Source organism: Lingula anatina, chromosome 3 (assembly GCF_051362555.1).
Source record: "Lingula anatina isolate TDL-2025a chromosome 3, LinAna3.0, whole genome shotgun sequence".
In the NCBI taxonomy this organism is placed as follows: Eukaryota; Metazoa; Brachiopoda; class Lingulata; order Lingulida; family Lingulidae; genus Lingula; species Lingula anatina.
In genome coordinates, this window is record NC_141769.1 from 27,685,928 (window position 1) to 27,708,294 (window position 22,367).

At 39.0% G+C, this 22,367-nt stretch overlaps 1 protein-coding gene across 4 annotated transcripts in view; it reads left to right on the forward strand.

The window, feature by feature from the left end:
• LOC106167937 (uncharacterized) overlaps positions 1-22,367 on the forward strand; it is a 48,759-nt gene that overhangs the window by 11,970 nt on the left and 14,422 nt on the right. For all 4 annotated transcript variants that reach the window (XM_087007998.1, XM_087007997.1, XM_087008000.1 and 1 more), the window contains 23 exons: positions 5,404-8,284; positions 8,496-8,942; positions 9,515-9,718; positions 10,492-10,785; positions 13,158-13,295; positions 13,604-13,783; positions 14,616-14,909; positions 15,232-15,378; positions 15,890-16,063; positions 16,355-16,648; positions 16,865-17,014; positions 17,186-17,371; positions 17,543-17,836; positions 18,122-18,271; positions 18,592-18,780; positions 18,925-19,218; positions 19,391-19,540; positions 19,850-20,038; positions 20,310-20,594; positions 20,883-21,032; positions 21,288-21,482; positions 21,691-21,984; positions 22,203-22,352. In XM_087007998.1, coding sequence (XP_086864124.1) covers positions 5,404-8,284; positions 8,496-8,942; positions 9,515-9,718; positions 10,492-10,785; positions 13,158-13,295; positions 13,604-13,783; positions 14,616-14,909; positions 15,232-15,378; positions 15,890-16,063; positions 16,355-16,648; positions 16,865-17,014; positions 17,186-17,371; positions 17,543-17,836; positions 18,122-18,271; positions 18,592-18,780; positions 18,925-19,218; positions 19,391-19,540; positions 19,850-20,038; positions 20,310-20,594; positions 20,883-21,032; positions 21,288-21,482; positions 21,691-21,984; positions 22,203-22,352 — 7,729 coding nt within the window. The remainder of the gene's footprint in view (positions 1-5,403; positions 8,285-8,495; positions 8,943-9,514; positions 9,719-10,491; positions 10,786-13,157; positions 13,296-13,603; positions 13,784-14,615; positions 14,910-15,231; positions 15,379-15,889; positions 16,064-16,354; positions 16,649-16,864; positions 17,015-17,185; positions 17,372-17,542; positions 17,837-18,121; positions 18,272-18,591; positions 18,781-18,924; positions 19,219-19,390; positions 19,541-19,849; positions 20,039-20,309; positions 20,595-20,882; positions 21,033-21,287; positions 21,483-21,690; positions 21,985-22,202; positions 22,353-22,367) is intronic.

The window sequence follows — 22,367 nt, forward strand, 5'->3', positions numbered from 1 at the left end:
AAGGAGGGGGGCTGTGGTGTTCTTTGTACTAGACGCTTTAAACCCCCCTCCCTTAAAGGCGGGTGGAACACCTTTCTAAAAGGATGTACTACAAAACTATGGTGGGTCTAGGGAAGGGCCCTGGGTCACGGGCCCCTTCCGTTTTAGTGTTGCAAGTCCCCCTTTCTCCAGTGTTCATTTTTATAACAGCCTTTAACAAGCTAAACGAGAAAAAACCAAACAAAGTACCCATCCCTATGCCTCACATATCCTAGTTGAATTGTTCTAGTCCACTATTTTATATAAGCTCGGCAAAACTTTCCGAGTACCCCCCCCCCCAAAGTCCTGAATCTTAGGTTCCACTAGTGCAAGCACATTATCTCCGTAAGAAAGTAAGGGAAACTAGTAACGGTATTGTTGTGCCGGGAGAGCAAACTTGCTCTCAGAGTTAACGCAGATGGTATTTCCTCCTATATTGTTCAGACGATTCACCTCATCGTAACTCGACCACTATAAGGGTGTCCTGAGAGCACCGTAAGCTATGCGCAGCCTCCTGGCGGGGGCGCATATTTTAGAGCCCACCAAATCCACATCTAATCCAATACTACGCTGTATGCTGGAAATGCCTTTAATACCTTTATGTCTTCAGGAAAAAAATGAAAAAGATATAAGTTCTGATTATGGCTTAGTCAGAACCACATCAAATGGTACTTGAGTTACAGGTAAATGCTTCCAAGTATTTGTCATACAGCGATCAGCACTAAAATGACTTCGTCTGATTAGGATGATGTGAATAAATTGGTGTTTGACTTGGTTACCAGTTGCCCAGCTGTTAGAAAAGCCAGTCTTGGGTTATGGGTATAATCGTTACGTTATGTAGATAAAAAGTTGCCTTTGTGGATCGTTGTTTCTCCTCGGGGTATTAAAATGTATATCCCAGCCAACTAAACACCAATAGACCACGAGTCAATTATAACGTTGCCGGAGTTAATGACACCTTTGGAGCTGGGAGCCGTCTTTTAAAACAACTTTATTAGTACATTTGTCCACAAGATTATTACCAGCGAAGTCCAAAACACGAACAGTCTGCTATGATTTTATTAATATTGTAGGCCTAATGAAGTTTATTTCAAAATTGTTATTTAATATCATACTGTTTTGACGATTTTGAAATATGGTTTATGAAATCATTTTCTTTCTCAGATATCTACTTGGAGCATACTAGTATATGGCCGAAAATGTTTGTGTTTACTAAAATCAGACGTTACCAGTAGCATAATCGTCAGTGTATTCTATTTGACATCTAGTACATTTTATTTTTGAATTATTCAATAATGCTGTCACGTCAAAAGTCGTTCTTCGTTTTTTAGTTTATAAGTTTATTGAGCACTAAATGATATGAATACATTTGCAGGCTCACTAGACTACATTATTCACACAATATATAAGGATATACATTTATATATGTTTACATATGTAGTATCAGAATAGAAGAAAAGAATGGATGGTATACATTATATTTGCCACAATTTCGATTCACTTAGTCACAAGAATAAAGTATGCACAAGTGCTATGTGTTGGCGAGAGAACTCCAGCCAAACTGCACTTTGTATAATGATCTCTCCTGCTATTCATCGGTGAAGGGCCGTCTATGTAAGAGACCAACTATTAGAAATCGTCGCCATTCATGTCCAACTATCCGTGAAATAACCAGATGTAACGGAATCCTTGGTCACTTAATGATGGACGACATATAATCGGGACATCCCAGACAGCGGCCATAGGGCACCTTCCGATATCAGAGGCTTCTAACATAGTATACAAAATGTAGGTATGAGACATACGATAATTTAGTAACAGCTCATGACTACTAGCGCACCCTGTGGCTAGAAAATGGTTAAGAAGATGTAACATGGAGTGTGCATAAGCGAACAATAAGCACATAAAATGCATTGAAATAAGCCATCATAATCGTGCAGCAATTTCTTGTAATCGTCATTAATGATTAACACGTGGACATTTAATACTACTTCCATGTTACTTGCTCAAGAAGATGATTTGATACGTAAATAAATGGTTTATTAAGACTGGTACCATATTGGTGCAGTTACACATTCTATCTCAAAAGAAACTGATTATAAAAGCTGGCTTTATTTAAAAAGTGAGACACATTGGTCGGGACCAAAGACAAGATTTATTGTGAAATAATTCGTGAGACATGGATAATAACAATTGTTTTAAGAATTCATACCTCTTAGAATGTACTAAAATTCAAATACAGTTTTTTTATTCTATTTTATAATTGAAAAAAGCGACATGTTTACTGGTCCGTGTGACTCCAATGCTTCTTCAGAAATAACATGATATTTTGTTTACAATTATTTCTATAACGCTGTAGTGCAAAGTATTTCCCCCTCTATCTCTCTTATTTTCAGACGCAGTAGTGCGAAGTGTTTCCCCCTCTTTCAATCTCTCTTGCTCTCAGATGTTTTTTAAAAAACAATTTACCCCTTTCTGAGAAGTATTTTGAATAGCCCAAAATTTCAAAAATTAGTAGGAAATTTTTCTGAATTCCGAAGAGTAGTGTCGTTTCCTATACATATTTCCTTGGCACACGAGAATTGCCCCCTGTACACCGTGACTCTTAGTATAAATTTTCACTCTGGTTTTGCCGTCCAAATTGTGTTCCTAAATATCATGCACTGAAGACAGATAGGAAAAATTAAAAAAAAAAGAAAAAAGAAAAACTAGAAATACATGTACTCTGATAAACGAAGTAGACCATATTAAGATGAACGTGTATTGGAAATACGAGGTCCACAGTATTTGAAATATGGCATATATGAACATAAGGAATGGCGCACTATTTATGTAACCTATCAATAATGTAAGAGTATGGTAGAGAATCTTTGGCGTAAAGGTCATAGTCGGGTTTTATATATATATATATATATGTAGGTATTATGTGTAGAACATGTGTAGAGCAAGTCAAGGGCTCATTTCTAATGAAACTATAGTTCTACACAGATCGATCCAATTCCAAGGGGCCTCTGGCTGAATGCAATCAGATTAACAAATTAACACGCCTCCCCTTGTTTCCAACGTATTCGCATTATTATCAGCAGTTTTTCTGTGTTCTACTCAACGCCAGGGGGGGGGGGGGGAGCATTAATCTGTTAAACTGATTGCATTCAGCGAGAGTCCCCGCAGAGTTGGATCGATCTACATCGGACAATAGTTTTATTGGGAATGAGCCCTTAGATGTAATTATACTACTATATGTTTCTTCAATTATATTCAGTTATACCCGTATGTATTTATGCATTTTGTATTTATTTAGGTATGTGTATTTTACACCTGTTATAGACGGCATTGTTGCGAAATCGACAGATTATAGAAAAGTGCAAAAACATTTTACCATAACCACGGGATCAGACGATAACAATGATTTTACATGCATGTTGAACGCCTTTTTAAAGTGGCCTTTAGGCTGACTTCTATTAAAAAAACATATTAACCTCTGCAATGTTTTTGTAATAAGAAAACCACAGGTCCCAGCTGCAACTGGCACTTCTCCTGCGGCAATTTAGACCCTATATTACCACTCGTTAGAAAGTATAACCCACTACCTGGACCCCAGAGAGAGTTTTGTGCAATAGATATTTTAACTGACATTTCTCTGGATATTCACTGGCTGTGCACATTTCTGTTTTGCTAGGATTTTTGCACATGAACTACCAGTAGGTCATCACCCAGTTATTGTGCTTTAAATTAGCATTCTGAGCACGTTCTCTCACCAGTAAAAACTTTGTCAATGTGCCTAGTTGATTAATGTAGCTATTCTATTTTATAATATGACGGTATAAACGGCTAAATTAAGTGTTGGTCATTGCGGCCCAGCTCAGCGTGACAAATGGTTAACTGCGCCATCCCCCCCTCTCTCTCTCCCTCTCAGACACACACACACACACACGCACGAACACACAAACCCACACTTAAACATATTTGTTGCTAAGTTTTAGTTTCTATATCAGGATTTCTAAAGGTGATAGTGGCAGTAAAGATAGACGCCCCCCCCCCCCCCCGTCCACTGAAAAAGATTAAACACATTCCGACATTCCGATAGACAAACGAGGTACACCATAAGGACCAGCTTAATAGATCAAGAAAGGTCGTTGATTTTTTTTATAATTAGTTTTTCCATTATAATAAATACTTGCTCTATCCAACGGTGTACCGACGCCGCTAGTTTAAGTATTCAGCCCAGATGAAAAAAAAAAGACGAATGAGTAGAAACAGCAGCTACTGGGTACTGTTGTGATTCTGCCTGTGTTACGTATAACCTTCAAGGAATTAGTTTTATGCTCTCTGCGTGTGAAAGGTGGTTTATCTGGTTTATATACTACCTAACCGGGGTAGCATCCTGCGTGTTTGAGATCCATGTAAAGTGACGACATATTAACAACTAGTACCAGGGTGAGTGAGAAAAACAGAATGTCGTTATCAATGATAGAAGCAACCGTTATCATCTTGCAAATTCCCATAGGTGTCTGAAGGGTAAAGGTAGTCGTTACTTAGAAGAGTAGTTATTACGATCATCCAGACTGTTGCAAGGGATGAGATAAACGAGGCACTTGCAGCGTCCTTGGTTTCCCCAGACTTATTTTAACAACATGGCTGGCAAGAGAGTAGTTGTTCTGATCCCCCAGCAGAGAGTTGTTTGGCATCCATTTCTTTAGCTGCTATCCACGGGCCTGGTTAGTTATCTACTTTGTATATACCATGACTTATAATTTAACTTCAGATGCACGTATGTTAAACATTAACGTTGTTATTACATATAAGTTATGATGATATCGCAGTTTTGGGCTTGGACTCATGAGGTCGTTTTCAGTTGTTGGTCCGTTTCTTTTTATACATCGTGTAATTATTAATCAAGTTTCACAGAGTCCCCTATACGACCCAGACATATTGGTTTTGCCTCTGTGGGTGTTAATTTGCACTGCGCAGCATGAAATGCAATGTTAACGATCTGTAAATGTTTTCACATTTCGGTCAATCTGCAACAAATTACCCCCTAAGGCCCGCTTTCCATCAGACTGCCTCATTTTCGGCCTCCAGAGTGAAGTGTTTAAATGATGAAAATGAGGTCAGAATGTTGGATAGCAGTTTATTTGAAATATTCAATCAAAACTTTCTGAAATAAATATCAGGATGCCTAGGACTACCTGTGGTGTTGAACGTTTTCTGCTGTAGTGGTTTGCAAAGAAAAGATTAGTGAACACATATATGGCAAATTATGTAGCTGCATGGTGGCTAAATTGTGAATAATCGTTATTCTGTTTTAAGTAGGTCCAAATTCTGAATCTGACTCGTAAATAAAATGATTTTCCGACGTTTTTACACATTTTTTTCTTACTTCAGGTGTCACCAGCTAATAAGGTTAACGGAACAATGGAGATGAGGCGTTACTTCCTTGAGAGCAAGCAAGTCTTCACGTGGGACCAGACGACCGTGGACACAATCACAACACGTGACTTTATAGCAGACGACGGGTCCCGAAAACGTGAAGAGAGTCACGTGATTGAAAAGAACACTCTTTTCACGCGTGATTATTCGTTTAAATTCGGAGGAATTGAACTTCTTGCTCATTTCGAAAAAGATAAATCTAAATATATAAATAGCTTTGGACAGGATCGTGAGGAAGATGAACACGTGGTAGTGCCAAGTGCCACACCCACTCTACAGCTAGGGGACGACGAGGAAAAACAGGCGACGCTGCAGGAACAACAGATATTAAAACCTGCTGAACCAGAACCACCACAGAAACCCACTCCGCAGGAAGTGGATCAGATAGACAATACTATAATCGTGGATGCTACATATCCAAAAACAGAACTCGACTTAACACACCCGCCGGGTGTTTCTCTTACTGACAAAGTCTTACAGAAACCACCGACACCAATCTCTAACGGAGAAATTCTACCTGTAGATATACAGTCAAACAAGCAGGACGATGGGACGCCTGATGAAGATACGAAACCCGAGGTCGGTAAACAAGATGCACAGCCGATAGATGGCAGCACAAGTACAGATCAGTCTACGTCCGAGGTATTTATCACACCCCAGGGAACTCCCACAGAAATCCTGTCGCCCGACGAAGAGCAGGTAGGGCTAAAATTGGAGGAAAAGCGCCTCATCAGACCGCCAAGTCAGTCATCAGATGACAAACCGGAACGCCCTGACGAACCGTCAGCATTTGATCAAAACAAACCAGAGAGCCCGAAAAGAAATGGCGTTTCAGTACAAGATGTAGTATTTCAGACTGATTTGGAAACAGTAACCACAGAGGAAACTCGAAAAGCACCAGGTGGAGCACAAGAGCCGAAAGAAGAGCAAGTGAGTCCAGATGGACCTCAGGCTTTAATTGCTTTGGATGAGCCTCGAGATATTCAAACCGCAATCATGCCGTCAGAAACTTTACAAAAACCAGAAGATCGCAATTTAGATGATCGTGAGCCTGAACCTAAAGATAAAAAGTTTATGTTAAAAGACATGGTTGAATCGGCATTTGATACAATTGAGATTGAGGAAACGAGGACGCCGCCCAAGCCAGGAGAATCGCACGGACAAGAACCCAGGGAAGATTTAATTAGTCCGGATAAATCTACAGAAACTATGGATTTAGATACGCTCGTCCCACAGACTGCGACACTTTCAGTCGAAACGTTAGAAAAACCTGTGACGGAGGAAGTCAAGACACCTGAAGAGGAACCAAAAGATATAATTAATTCAGATGTTGATATAGACAAAATTGTGAAAAAGGAAATTCCACCAAAAACAGATACCATATACGAACAAGAGCCCATGGAAGAGCTTGCGGGACCAGACGAACCGAAGCAGACAATAGTTTTAAAAGATGATGAAATCGTAGAAAGTGCAACTGTTCCCGAAAAAGTATTGCAAAGCCCAGTTGTACAGATATCGGAAGAGAATCCTCCTACACAAAAAATTCCAGTCGAAACGTTAGAGAAACCAGTGGCCGAGGAAATGGATAAGACTCCAGAAGAAGAAGATCCTAAACCGAAAGACATAATTGAGTTAGATGTTAAAGCTAACGGAACTGACGAAAAGCAAATTCCATCAAAGACTGATGCCATATATGAACAAGAGCCCATAGAAGAGCTTGCGGGACCAGACCAACCGAAGCAGACTATGATTTTAAAAGATGATGAAATCGTAGAAAGTGCAACTGTTCCAGAAAAGGTATTGCAAAGCCCAGTTGTACAGACATCAGAGGAGAGTCTTCCTACACAAACTGCACCTGCCGAGGAAGATGAGGTAAAGCCATTAGATGAAAGGGCAATAGAGGGCACACCTTTATCATCCCAAGAACCATCAGAAGACGTGGTATTTTCGCCAGACACAGTTACTGTTCCATTAGATGATGAAGTCAATATTCCAGAAGCTACCACTACAGCTAAGCTAGACGAGGAATTGCTTGAACCTCCACCTTTGCCAAAAAAGACACGTAAATCGCAAGAGCTAGACGAGCGCATAGTGACTGTTATGGAGGACAAACCAGTTTTAGACTTGGATACCAATCAAAATGAAACAATGGCGATACCTGGACAAGTCCTGCAAGCTCCGCCGCCGCCATCACAAGAACCGGAAGTGGGTGAGATAAAAAGACCGGAAGTTGACGCTACGGTGGATGTGGAAAGTAGTCATCCACAAACTACCAGTATGAGTGTTTCAGAGGAAACTTTAGAAGGTCCTTCTGTAACGGCATTGACAAAACGTAAAGAAACAACAGTGACGGTTACAGAAACTACGTTAGTCGAACAGGAAGAAGATATAACTCCATCAGAACTTAGAAAAATGGTAGAATCTGCTTTTGATATAGTTGACGAATCTGAGGCTCAGGAAAACGTTACCGATGTACCATTAGAAGTCGAAGACCTCCCAACTCAGGAGATTCCTGAAGACGTGTCAAATGTCCGTAGTCAAGAAACCATCCAACGCTACGTGGAACCAACACACGTGGACGAACAGCACGTTCAGCCAGCCAATGACATTACTCCAACAACAGAAGACGAAAAGCAGATACAAGCGCAAGAAGCTATGGTAGCAGCAACGGAAGTCCAAGTAATACAACAAGACGTGTCTCTAACTGGAGAAGAGGAGGAACCATCTCAACACGAATCTCTGCTTCGTGAAATGGTGTTAGCTGCCATGGAAATAAAAGACGGGGAGCCTGTACCAGATACTGCAGAAGAGGAGGAGGAAAACGAAGAGCCATTGGGTATGATCATGCCTTTTATTTTGTTTAAGATGTGAGGTTTTTTTCCTGGGTGTGAGGACAAAACTGGTTGCATAACTAAAAAGGTCCTAAAGGTCCTAAAGCCACACATGTATTGACAAAAATAAACTTTCAATTAAGACCGGCCACAGCCGGAAAATTGACTAAATAAAAAATTTAATTATATTTAATAACTGCAATAATTATTTTTCAGATGTTTACCACACTCAGGATACTGCTGTTCCAAGCAAATTCGTCTTTCTGCCGGAGACTCTGTTCAAATTTATTCCTTGGACGACGTTTCGAGTGCGATCAGAGAGCGAGGTTTACGTCGCTTTGACCAAAACCCTTGAAGACGTCGAGAACGACGCTCATGTTATAACCCTTGGGGCCCTAGACAACACCCTTACCACGATCCAGGATGGGTCAAAAGGGCCCGTGGTAAATGCTTGCAAAACGGACAATATTCTGTCTGAGAAATATTTCAGGAGTTTTTGGATCAGCTGGGATAATCATAAACTACAAATAGGAAAAGGGAGACGAAGAGGATACAGAACCATCATGGAATATGATATACCAGAAAACAGAAGGTTTCCAATAAAATACGTCGCCGTTGGCACTGGTGAAAAACCGTCTGAATGGGAATTTTTCCTCACACCAGGTACATTAAATTTGCATGCATGTATGTTTTATTTATGCTTTATGTTATGCCTCTACGCTTCCCTCCTTTTGCGTGTTACACCGTATTTTAAAGCGATTTAAAAACTATGACTTATTTGCTCCCCCCTTAATGGGTTATACAATGTAAAATGCTTCACGCTTCTTATACGAATTCCCAAACGGAATTGAGCTCTCATCAGTTATGGAGAACACATAAACAATTATTCTCATTTATTCTCATATTGACTATAAGCACGAAAAGAAACGCCCAAAGCGAAAGTGTTTTGAAGGAATTATTTCTTAAAACCTTCGACGAATCGATGCTTTAACAATTTTGTATTATTTTAGTTGTTTTGGTTACACTAAAAATTAAATAGTACTGACACTCACTGTTGATACTTCGTATTCACGTAAATTGAATGAGAGGATAGCATGATTACTAAACTTGGATTATAACCGGTCTTTGTAAATAAACAATTGACTTTTACCGTATAGTTACATATGATGGTCTTTGCAGCCTTGCAATAAACTTATATAATGAAACATTATTGCTATACACAATGTTGTTTGCAGAACTGAAAGCAATGATCCAAGACACAATTGGCGTTGAAAGGCTAGACTCCTTTGAAGAGCAAATTCCAGGAGAAGAAAAGATGGCGCCCCCACAAGAGGAACTCACCACAGAACCTCTACCTGGCCGCCAGATGGGGCTAGTGGAACAGAGCATTACTGAAGGAGCAGACGATGAAACCTTGGGATTAGTGGAACCTAGAATAGGTATGTGGATTGGATAATAGACTGTACTACACTGATTAATAGAGAGATTAACAGAGTGCAGGAACAGTGCACCGGAATGGCGTTTCTGTTCCTAAGGTAGCTGCTGGTGTACAATACTTTGACCATGCCTTATTCTAGGAAAGGTAGGCCATTTTTTTAGAAAAAATTCTGTTCTCAAATTTGTAGTATGGATTTATACGTTTAGCAGCAAATAGATATTTTTTTCGTATTGTAAAAATAATTAGATGAAAGGTTTCAAATTAATGCGTTCTACAGGTGATATCTATATTTCATCTTAATATAGTTATATTGATGTTCATCGTCCTGCCCGCATGCTTGCTGGCAGACAGTTCAAAGATTTATACGGAGCATCTTCTGTACGCATTTGAATGGATTTACGATGACGATATATCATCTTCACATAAAGATAAAGGGTATCGCGGTATGAGGGAGATTAATCAAAGCTCTCTCCATGGATAGACGAGCCTGTTTCAGTATAAGTCTGTTGTAAGTCAATGTAAATATCTTGCGGTAGAGGACGGTTGCATCGTCGCCGTTGCCGTTGACCTGGCAAAGTATGTCTATGATACACGGCACGTTATCAAGCACGCAAGATAAATAAGAAAAAACATGAAAATGTGACCTCTGGTGACTTCGCATGTAATCAGTAAGTCATTGTACATGTACCACTGGGTGCGTGTACAGTTCTATCAGAAGAACTGTCGCTGTTCAGTTATCGTGTGTTTCATGCTTATATGCTTTATGATTTACAGCCAATTTCCGTACCCTGACCGTTTTCCACGTTGGAGAGTATCGCTTCATCGACGGCTATCCTCTAGATGACTGCCAATGGGTAGTGTTCGGTCTTCAGGCAGCGTCTGATGTGAGGGTGATTTTAACCTCGGAGTATGACGAACTTTCCCAAAGATGCTACGAAGTAATAATCGGTGGAGATAACAATAGTAAGACAGAAATCATGGCCTCCGGAGAGAAGCAGGATGAATGGAAGACTCAAAGCATTCTTTCAAAGGATATGTACAAGACATTCTGCCTCAGTTGGAACGAAGGTAGGCTACAGTTATACCGACATTGGACAGCCTTTAAGTTATTTATATACATTTTAATGAAATAACTAGCAAACATCATTGTTAGACCATATAATGTGGCTTCTCCTACATGTATATTAGGCAGTAAGGAGAACACCTGACCACGTTATTATAAAATAAAACTCAATTTTAGCCACCCCTTCTCTCCTTTACATGAAACAGCATTTCAGTGAGACTGTGATAGCCATTGCTTCCTCCTTGCTGGAAAAGGTTAACAGATATTATTGCCAAAGTAGTCATTCTTGACGCCACTTGGTAGACGGCCATATTGAAATGATATACAGAAACAATCAGCACCTGTCATGTGCATGTGATTAGCAGGTCTGGAAATAGGAAAATTACGTCTGAGTATACGTTTTTTTAGTTCTATTCTTCAAAGGGAATAGCATTAGTCGGAGCGGGGTTGTGAACATTACCTTCTGCTGGTAATAATAATCAGCAATCACTTGTTGGTAAGGCATGCGCATATGTTTGTTTTATTCATCAAAGAGTACATTCAACCTTGTATCGGTTAAGCAAGAGGTACTTTCGGATCATTTTTTCCTGAAAAATCACGGAAAAGTATTTTGTATATTTGACAAGGTAATGAAAGAAATAAGGTAAAAAATGTTCGTCAAAGATAGAAATGCGCTGTTTGCGTGATGTAAGCGCTAGCCTACATCTACCTGTTACAGCAACTTATACGGCATAATGGAAGATTATGTTATGAATAATAAATATAAATAAACCTGAGCTTTAATACATTTGCCGTGAAATACGAATTCTTCAAATGGTGACAATCTTCTGGCAGTATGTCCCTTGCCACGAGGGTCAGTAGTGTTAAACTGACCGGTGGGTGGCTTATGGCAGTTATGATTTTCTGGGTTTAATAGAAAATTATATGAGACGTTGTGCCGCAATAGAATTATTGCCTATCATATGTTCTACATCATTGTTGCTGCAATGGCCCTGATGACAGATAATAGTATACGAAACTGTGTCATAACGGCAGTAAATTATGAATGTGTGTATTGCATGTACATTTTCTGCATCAGTTTTAGACTAATAACTGATGACTAGTAGCGGATTAGAAGAAATTTACTCTATTAGTTATTTGCCATTATCGAAAGTAACGCCGAAACTGCTCATCGTGTGAGGTGTTGGAATTAACTCGAAATTAAGTCATATTCACCCGGAATTTCTCAGATAACTGTTAACTAACCTTCATCATCAGCATGGCTTTTCCGTTTCCAATCACTATAAGAGGAAGAAGTTACCTGGGATTGAAGGAAGTTTTCGGTTATCTGTGATTCTCGGGGTGGTCCTGCTGGCATCGTTTGGCATATCTTTACATGATACAGAGGGCATGCATGAGGAAAATGAGGCGCGTGGATGTATGCAAATACAGGCACGTTCACACGGAAAAAGATAGAAAGGACCATGGGGAGGATGAATGGAGTAGATACATTTTTAATTTACATGTTTTTATCCTCAATGCATACATTTTAGTAAATAAATAAATAAATAAATAAATAAAATATAATACTGTAGAAAGGACACTGTGGAGTTTCGGATTGCGCCTCTTGTTTATTGTAGAAAAAATCATCAAGTTCAACAGTCTGGTAATATGGCTGACGAAGGTGTAGCTGTGTTGAGAAAGCTTGATAACGGTTTTCCACTGATGACAAATATGTTTCAAACCCGATTTTCCCCGTCTGAGCGCACATGTGCTATCAGATGCTTCATGTGTCACATGTAAGGCGAAAGAATAGCAAAGATGTTTATATAACGCACTTTATAGTTTACTCTGCTGTGAGCAATGGATTCCAAAGAGGTGAAAAATCCGACATTCCTTATTTAACAACCCCAAGGTCAAGTACCCTTTTAGGAAGAGTTACCAAAATGACTCAGTAGTAGAATGAGACCTACGTGAACAGTAATTAATGGTGTTCCATTGCAGTTCACGACCAGTGGCGTTTTGATTTTTACATAAAAGTTATGCTGGACACGATTGGATTTCAGGTCTTTTCTTTGTCTACATGTCCTGTAAAACTTCGTATCTTCCCAATGACAACCTAACAAATACATACATGTATATAGTCTCTCAAATAAAAGTCGTCTGCAACAATTTATTTATGTATAACATAGCAAAATGACACAGAAATCTTAATCTTACATTCATTTATTTCACAACTTCTCAAATTCGAGACTTTTTCATGATGGATGAATTTGTTGTGCAGTTATTTCTTGCTGTGAAGTCCTTTATTTGTGATTATATTATAATTACAACGCAGGTAAATAATCCTGTAAGACAATCACTTATCCATATTTATTGAATCAATGATCGTTTTCAGATAAAATCGAGCTTGCAGAAGGTGTGGAGGGTAAATACCGCAGTGTGTTGGAGTGGAACATCCCAGGGGGAAAGAAACACACCATCAAATACCTAGCCATCTGTGGTACAGGGGTATGGAAGATACCGGAATATACATGTAAGTAACACTTTTTCTGTGTCAGAATTGCCCCCTTCGTATATTATAACTGACCAGTTCGTAACTACCTCGATTGATTGGTATATCCTGTAAAAGCTTTTTTTTAAAACTTAATTAGAGGTATGACTAGATTTAAGACCATCCCTTTTGTACTGACTGTTTTTTGTTTGTGATCTCATTGAAAGTTAGGGATGAAAATTAAAATCGTACTATCATTGTGTAAGAAACCGTTGCTGTTTCACAATTTTTTTTACAAAATTCAAATATGTGGCACTGAAACACGATTTTTATTCGTTTTGTTCCTCCAGCAAAGCCCCCGAAAGATTTTCAAAAGAGGGCGACGTACTTGGTCAGCAAAGCTCTGGAACTAGAGCCCCAGGAGCCTTCTTATACAGAGGTCACAGAGCAGCGGGTACGGTTAGGGGTACTTCTGGCACAACAGGAAGAATTGGAAACAGTCACCCCTATGAAACTGGAACCTAAAATAGGTAGGTTTGCGTCCGTTGAAGTAATATAGGTTGGTATTTTACTATGTGATAGCGCGAATAGCGCTCGCAAAACAAGAAGCATTTTGTGTGGGAGATGAAATATTCGCTTTTCATTGTATTTACAACCTAGTTTTTTCATTCAAGCAGTAGATACAGCACAACTGATACGATGTCGTTGCTTGAGCGTAAAATACGACATACAACACAATGGTTTTCTGTTGATACAGCTTTACTGAACAGTCTGATCTTCCAAAAAGCAATATCACCTTTGATATATTCAATGTGTATTTACGTAAAGATTTGTTTATCCTTTCGGGCTAGGGGGTATGTATATAAGAACCTCGCAAGGTAGGCTTGACTATCTTCGTAGTGCTATAGACCAATGTTGTTACACCTGTCGACAACACAATGTCTGGTAGATAGGTTCGGCAAGCAAGAACCTGGCTATATTTACCACAATACCAAAACATGTACACATTGTGGTTTAAAATGGTTATGCCGAGACGAAACAGTTCATTACAGCCCATTAATTGAAACGTGTTTTTCTTTCGGCAAGCCCCCCTTTTTTTTGTAAAGATTATGATTATTACATATGCAAGAGATAGGTGTATAATTTATAATACGTTTAATATCCACCAAGGTTCTTTGAAATGATAATTGTGATTAAAATAATTTACTGACTTCACGTTTTTTTTATTATACATGTATTTTTTTTAAATAATCAGTCACGTTTATTCCGGAAAGGTCAACTCTTATTCATGAGCGATGTGTTTGTCATAATAGCCTTTAGCAATATTTAGGTAAATAGCAATGAACATTTGATGTCTTTCAGAAAATCTCCAATCGTTCACCATTAGCCAAGAGACAGACATTCGCTTTATTGATACACATCCCGTGCATCAGCAGCGTTGGTTTGTTTTTGGAGTTCGCGCCGCTAACGATGTCCGAGTTTATTTATCGTCGGCGGCAGGAGAAACGAAAGAGAATTGTTACACGGTGCAACTGGGATGTGAGGGGAACACTAAGACGCAGGTTGTGGTGTCGGGGGTGTCACAAATAGAAGTCCCGACTCATGGGATTCTCTCTGACGTGGTCTTCAAGACTTTCTGGGTTAAATGGGACGACGGTGAGCATTGTGAATTTTTAAAAATTATTTATTTTGCTAAATGATCTTGTATTTTGTAACAGTTTCATTTCTTAATGGCATTCGACATTTCGATAATTTTGAATAGCTAACGCTTGTCCAATGTAATCACAGAAATGAGATAAGATCATCAATGTTTATGTTAAGTCCTTGTTTGATTTAATATTTGATGTGATATCGTCATTAAAATATAAGTAAAAAACAACGTCAAAATAACATTACGAAGCAAGATTTGTTAATTATTCAAAATAAATAAATTTGGCTGCAATTTGAAGTTACCCAAGTGTTTTATACTCTTCCTCAGATAAACTAGAGGTTGGAGAAGGTGACAGAGATGACCAGCGTTCAATATTAGAGTGGACAATTCCTGATGACAAACGATTTCCCGTCAACGCCATCGCTTTATCAATCGGCGCTACACCGGCAGAATTCAGAGTTCCAGAGTTTAATGGTAAGACTAGTTCAATACTGTGGGGATGACATTTATCCCTTTAAAAGACGCAGATATGAGATGTCGCAGAGTTATACACCTGTCACAAACACGATATATCACAACTGTCGTTTTTGTCTTAAAACATCATATGAAAAGTTATTTAAAAGCGATGCTTATCTCTGACAGGATAGCACATACCATACTGTCACGCCTGCCTAGGGCGGCTTATGCCTATCAAAAATTAGCACTTCGTGCCAACATCATTACCGCACCTGTTGCCAAGATGATCGTATCCATAAAGCAAAACGCATTTATTAAAGCTGATTTGAAGACGTAAAACATAATGAAATTAAATTATTTTAAGTTTTTCATATTAAATTAAATAAAACAAAATTTTGCTCCTAATCAGAAAAAACTAAAGGTCTCCGTTTCAAATCAGCACAAACGCTCTTTCACAGTAGAGACTATAAATGATTCGTCGGCAATTTCGCAAATACATGGTGTGTATTTTCATTTTGATATTTGATAGCTGTTTCCGAACTTCCCAAGGCCACTCAGTTACTGTATATGGTCCTAGAAATGGAGCCAGAGAAAACTGCGGAGGAGGCCATAGTAAAAATGACAGAACCGGAACTTGAGACTGTACAGCAGCAAGAAGAGCAGACGCCTTTCGAAGAGCTAGTGGCATTGGAGCCTAAAATTGGTACAGCAGAAATTGACTTTCGTAAACAGAAAGAAATGGGTTAATTGGGAAGCTTTTGCTGAAGCAATTACCCCGTGCTGTGCCACAAAAATTACTACAACATTTCTTTACACAGATCAGAATAAAATACTTCGAAAGTTTTGCTATCTTTACACCTGTCCTCTTCCAATAAGGTGTTCTCATAATCATCAGTAAACACGAATAATTTAACATACATATTAAAGCCATCCAAAGTTTTTTCTAAATATGTTATAATGAGAAAATTTTCACTATTTTTTTTTCGATTTTTAGACCACTTCAGTTGTCTCACAATATTCCAAGTCGATGCTACCCGTGTCCTTGAGGGATACCCGTTACCAGGTCAGCGGTGGTTTGTATTCGGTCTCCGGGGTTCATCTGATGCCCGCGTGGCTCTGCTCAACGTAGAGGAAAACGTTGCTCGTAAGAGCTATGAAGTGGTTTTAGGGAGTGAGGGGAACACGAAGACTGAAGTGAAAGAACATGGGGTAACTCAGATGGTTATTCCTACTGAAAACATCCTGTCAAAAGATGTCTTCAAGACATTCTGGATTAACTGGGAGGACGGTACGTTTTTATCTTAACTATATATGTTTAATGCTTCTAAATCATCGCCATTAAGTGTTTCTGTTGATAAAAGTTTAATGTTAAATAAATATTGATATTCGACTAATATAGTATGTTTGGTTGGTAAAGACGTACTGCCAGAATACAGTTATACAGCTAATAACTTAATAAACATGCACCAGCCCAACAAATCGTTGTGCGATTGATCTTTTATAGATAAACTCACTCTTGGAGAGAATGATGAAGGTAAACAGAAAACAAAACTGGAGTGGGAAATCCCGAAGGAAAAAAGACACCCAGTGAATGCGGTAGCAGTTTGTTGTGGGGATGAAAAGGGCGCTACATGGATGGTACCAAATTTTGAAGGTAAAGAACATTTTGTAGTTTTTCATGATCCTTTAATTAGCAGACAGCGTCCATTGAAAGCATTTTATTAAAATACATAGAAGATAGAAAAAGTGTAAACAGACAGGTCGTGGTATGTGGACTAGTGTGAATTTGAGATATAAGATAACGCTTAGCTTTTTCCTCAAATAGTCACCACGCTGCCGAATGATGTCAATAAAGTTTCCCACGTCACCTACATGACCCTGCAGGCAGGGTGTGCTGACACACCAATTGTTGACGTCACAGACAGGAACATCTTTCAAGACCTCCAATTCGTGGAAGAACAAAAGGAATTGGAGCCTACTGCTGAGGAAATTTCTGGGGAGCCCAAAATAGGTAAGATGTCACGCAAAACGCCAGGTGGGCTGTCAGTTCACATCAGCACGTATCTCAATTTAAAGCTTGATATATGTGTCAGATAAACCCACAGAAGAATATTTACGTTTTTCCATATGTTGTATAGCAATAAAAAATCAAATTGATACCCATGAGTTCTGTACGTTTTAGAAAACTTCCGATGCCTTACCGTATTCCAAGTGGATGACTATCGCTTCTTGGACGGGTGGCCTCTACCAGAGCAACAGTGGGTAGTCTTCGGGCTGAAGTCAGCCAAGGACGCCAGGGTCGTTCTGGCTACAGTGGAGGGTTCCCAGGCACGTAAGAGCTACGAAATCGTCATTGGAGGCAATGAAAACTCTACCACAGAAATAATGGCAGAGGGACAAATTCAGAAGACGACACCCACAGAGAGCATTTTATCCAAAGATATATTCAAGACATTCTGGATCAGCTGGTGCAATGGTAAATATCAAAAGTGACGTGTATCCAAAAATAAAAGAACGATATTAGTATATTTCCTACAAGATTTTAAAGAATTGCTTGTATTTTTTTATTTAACTAAGAAATCGGGAAAATTAATTCCGCGTAAAAATCAGTTTTGTTTAAGTTGGTATTGATCAAGTTGATTGGAGTAAAGTTTGTATCAAAAACATGGACATGTACTGTCAGTTGTGAATGCGCGCATCACCAGGACCAAACATTGCTATATTTAACCTTTATGTACACAGGTAAAATTTATATTTCCAGATAAAATAACCCTAGGAGAATCTGAAAAAGACGTACATCGCACTATGCTGGAGTGGGATATTCCAGAAGACAAACGCCATGATATCGACGCCATTGCTGTCTCCTCCAGATGCGAGAGTGGAGCAGTGTGGATGCTTCCAGAATTCCAAGGTAAGGTTTAATCCAATTATTCGTATTCGCTCTAGTGTAATCATAATGCGTTTCAGACCGGGGACCATCTTCATTTGTGAATTTTAAAGTTATTCATCTTTGTCATCCGTACTTATGAAAGTTATATTCTGTATGAGGCACTAAACGTGGTTATATTGGTGGCAAAGAATTTGAGTCTAACAAAACAATTACACTTTGCTAAATATAATTCAATTGTGAAATTTCCTTTTAGTCTAAATTGATTCCATTATTCAGAAAATAATGTGTAAATAAACATAATATATACCGGCAAATAAAAGGAAGTTTGTCCTACTTTTCAGTGATGAAACAACCTGTTGATATCACCAAGCAGTCCTGTCTTACCTACCAGAGCCTGCAGCTTGAACCCAGTGAAATGCCCCCTGTGGTAGATGTCACTGACAAAGTTGTCCACAAGGACATACAGCTGGTTGTGGAACAGAAAGAAGAAATGCCAGAGGAGGAAGCGGCTCCTTTAGAGCCTCAAATAGGTAAAGGTCAACAACGTTTCACATGTTTGATTTATTTGAGTTTATGTAAAATCTTACATATTAAGAAAAAAGAACGATATAGAAAAAAATCCGTGTTCCGTGAAACAAGATATTTGAGCTAATATGTACTTAATTGTATTTTAGAGAAGTTCCGTTGTCTCACCGTCCTTCACGTTGATGACTATCGCTTCCTGGACGAATGGCCACTCCCAGAGCAGCAATGGATAGTCTTCGGGCTGAAGTCAGCCAAGGACGCCAGGGTCGTTCTGGCTACAGTGGAGGGTAGCCAGGCACGTAAGAGCTACGAAGTCGTCATTGGAGGCAATGAGAACTCGACCACAGAAATAATGGTGGATGGAGAAACCCAGCAGACGATACCAACAAAGAGCATTTTATCGAAAGATATATTCAAGACATTCTGGATCAGCTGGTGCAATGGTAAAAATCAAAAGCGACCGTGTACTCGAATATATGATCATACTATATTGACTGAAGACATTTAGAAAATCGTAGTTGTATTTGTTTGTAAGTTACCAAATAAATCGACAAAAATCAATTCCCATAAAAATCTATGGAACCTTTATGTTCATCGTTATAATTATATTTCCAGATAAAATCACCCTAGGAGAATCTGACAAAGACGCACAGCGCACTGTGCTGGAGTGGGATATTCCAGACGACAAACGCCATGATATAGACGCCATTGCTGTCTCATCAAGATGTGAGAGCGGAGCAGTGTGGATGCTTCCAGAATTCCAAGGTAATTGTGTAACATGCTCACGTTTTTGCATATTTGAAATATGATTCAGATTAGTTCTCATCTCTCATCTGTACTGATAAAAGAATGATGATGTACTGTATGATGTATTAAAAGTAATATATTTATGGAATTAGATAAAAAAATTAATTTTGCTACAAATAAATGTTTACTTCTTTCAGTTGTATGATTTGCTTTAAGATAAAACTGCTTCCCACCCAGGGCCACGATAACACATAGGGACACAGAAAGAAAATGTTTAAAAGCACAAATTTTAATTAGAAATAATAAGAATTTTGTCCTCATTTCCAGTGATGAAACAACCTGTTGATATCAACAAGCAGTCGTGTCTAACCTACCAGAGCCTGCAGCTTGAACCCAGTGAAATGCCCCCTATGGTAGATGTCACTGACAAAGTTGTCCACAAGGACATACAGCTGGTTGTGGAAAAGAAAGAAACAGTACCAGCCGAGCAAACCATACCCGTGGAACCAAAAATAGGTATTCTGTTATTACTTTTGGATAAGCGTAGTTAGAAAAATGTATAATACTTATAGCATCAAACCATCTTGCTGTTATGTCAATATTTCACATCAATGAACATTAGGCCAATACAAGTGTTATAATAATAATTATGCATGTAAGGACAAATGTCCTTTACCATTGACTGTTAAAGATAAACAACTTGGAATGTTTCTGTTTATAACCACTTTAAAAAGAAAACAACGAAAAAAATAATGGGTCCATCATCTGAGTCTTTTATATGTTTTAGAAAAATTCCGTTGCCTCACCGTGTTAACAGTCGACGACTACCGGTTCCTCGAGCTTCCTTTACAACAGTGGCTCGTCTTCGGGCTCAAGGCAGCCCAGGACGCCCGCGTTTGCCTTGGGACCGAAGAGGGAAATAAGGCACTGATGAATTATGAGATAGTCATTGGAGGGAACAACAACACCACCACAGAAATAAGAGAATCGGGAAAAGTTCGGAAGAGCGAAAAGACCGAGAGCATATTATCGAAGGACATATTTAAGACGTTCTGGATCAGTTGGAATGATGGTAGGTCACAAAATGCTATCGGTTATATTTACTAACAATTGTGTAAAAAGGTGCATGACTTAGTGTAATTTCCAAAGTGAGGAACATCATTGCACCACACATTGCAAATGTGAGCAAACGTCTTTAAATAAATATAATATAAATTTAAGTTATTACGTACAATCTTCGTTCATCAGCGCATGCGGAAAATGAGTCTCAAACGAACGATACGTTTTACAAATAATGATGAATATTAAGAAATGTAGATTACATGAGATTTATTCCGTTCTCTTCCTTTTTTACTCACAGACAGAATCACAGTCGGTGCAAACGAAGAGGACAAGCAGCAAACTGTTCTGGAGTGGGACATCCCAGAAAAGAAGAGGCGACACATCAGTGCTGTAGCGGTGGCTGCTGGAGATAAACATGGCGCCGTATGGATGGTACCAGAATTTGAGGGTGAGTTTTTTTGGAGAGAGAGAAGAAGAGAGATCTGTACAAATAGTAGAATAGTACTCAGGTCAGATGTCCTTTTAAGGATTGTCAAAAAAGCCATACATGTTTATATACTGTGAATATTATCTTCATTTTCACTAACGTGGTTTATTGTTTTCAAAATTAGCTCCCTAACTTGCTAAGGAGAAGGAAAAAATTGGATGGCAGATTGGGTAAAAGATTTAGTGTCTTGAATTTATGTATTTTGTTCTTACATAGAAACTACCGAACCGGTGGACATCAAGAAACAATCGTGCATGACGTTCCAGTCTCTCCACCTTGAACATGACGCACCTCCTATTGTTGATGTCACCAACATAGCGGTACACAAGGACATCCAGTTAGTGACGGATTATACTGTAGAGGAACCCGAGGATGAGGAAGAGAGTGAGGTGGCTGTAGAGCCAAAAATAGGTGAAATCTGCTATTCCGCCTTAGAGTCACAACAAAAAATAACATCCATTTCACCATCAAAGTAAGAAGAGAATCCTTGTGTTGTTTAGTGTTGGTTAATGAAAAAATCACAGCAATAGACATCAGTATCAAATTCCGAATTTGTATATGAAAGACCAGACGAGGCAAATCTTACTATTAATAAAAATCAATCACTGATATGTTTCAGATCTATTCCGTTGTCTAACAATATTCCAAGTAGACGACTATCGGTTCTTGGAAGGATGGCCATTACCAGAACACCAATGGGTAGTTTTTGGTCTGAAATCTTCCAAAGACGCAAGAATCGTGTTGGCCACCGTAGAAGAGAACCAGGCACACAAGAGCTACGAAATCATTATTGGAGGAGATGAAAATACGACATCAGAAATCAAAGAGTCAGAAGAAAGACAAATTATTCGACCTACCAAGAGCATTCTCAACAAGGATGTTTTCAAGACGTTTTGGATAAGTTGGAGTGACGGTAAGGTGATTTAAAAGTAACTGAACGGGATTCACGGTGAAAGTTCAGCACTTTCTATCCAGTGATAGTTTCAAATTATCTTGACCAGAACACAGTGTCCTAAACCAAAATGTTGCTTCCTAACACAGTATTCTTAACTTAACATTTGTGTTAAGACTTTTATCTGGTGTCAATAGCAAGACGGATATGAATTGATTTCATTAGTTCGCCTTTTTCAGATAAATTGATACTTGGTGAAGGTGACCAAGACACCCAGAGAGTAGTCCTGGAATGGGATATCCCAGCGGACAAGCGACACAGAGTTGACGCCATTGCTGTTTCAAGTGGTGATGAGAACGGCGCAGTGTGGATGATTCCTGAATTTCAGTGTAAGTGGAAGTAAT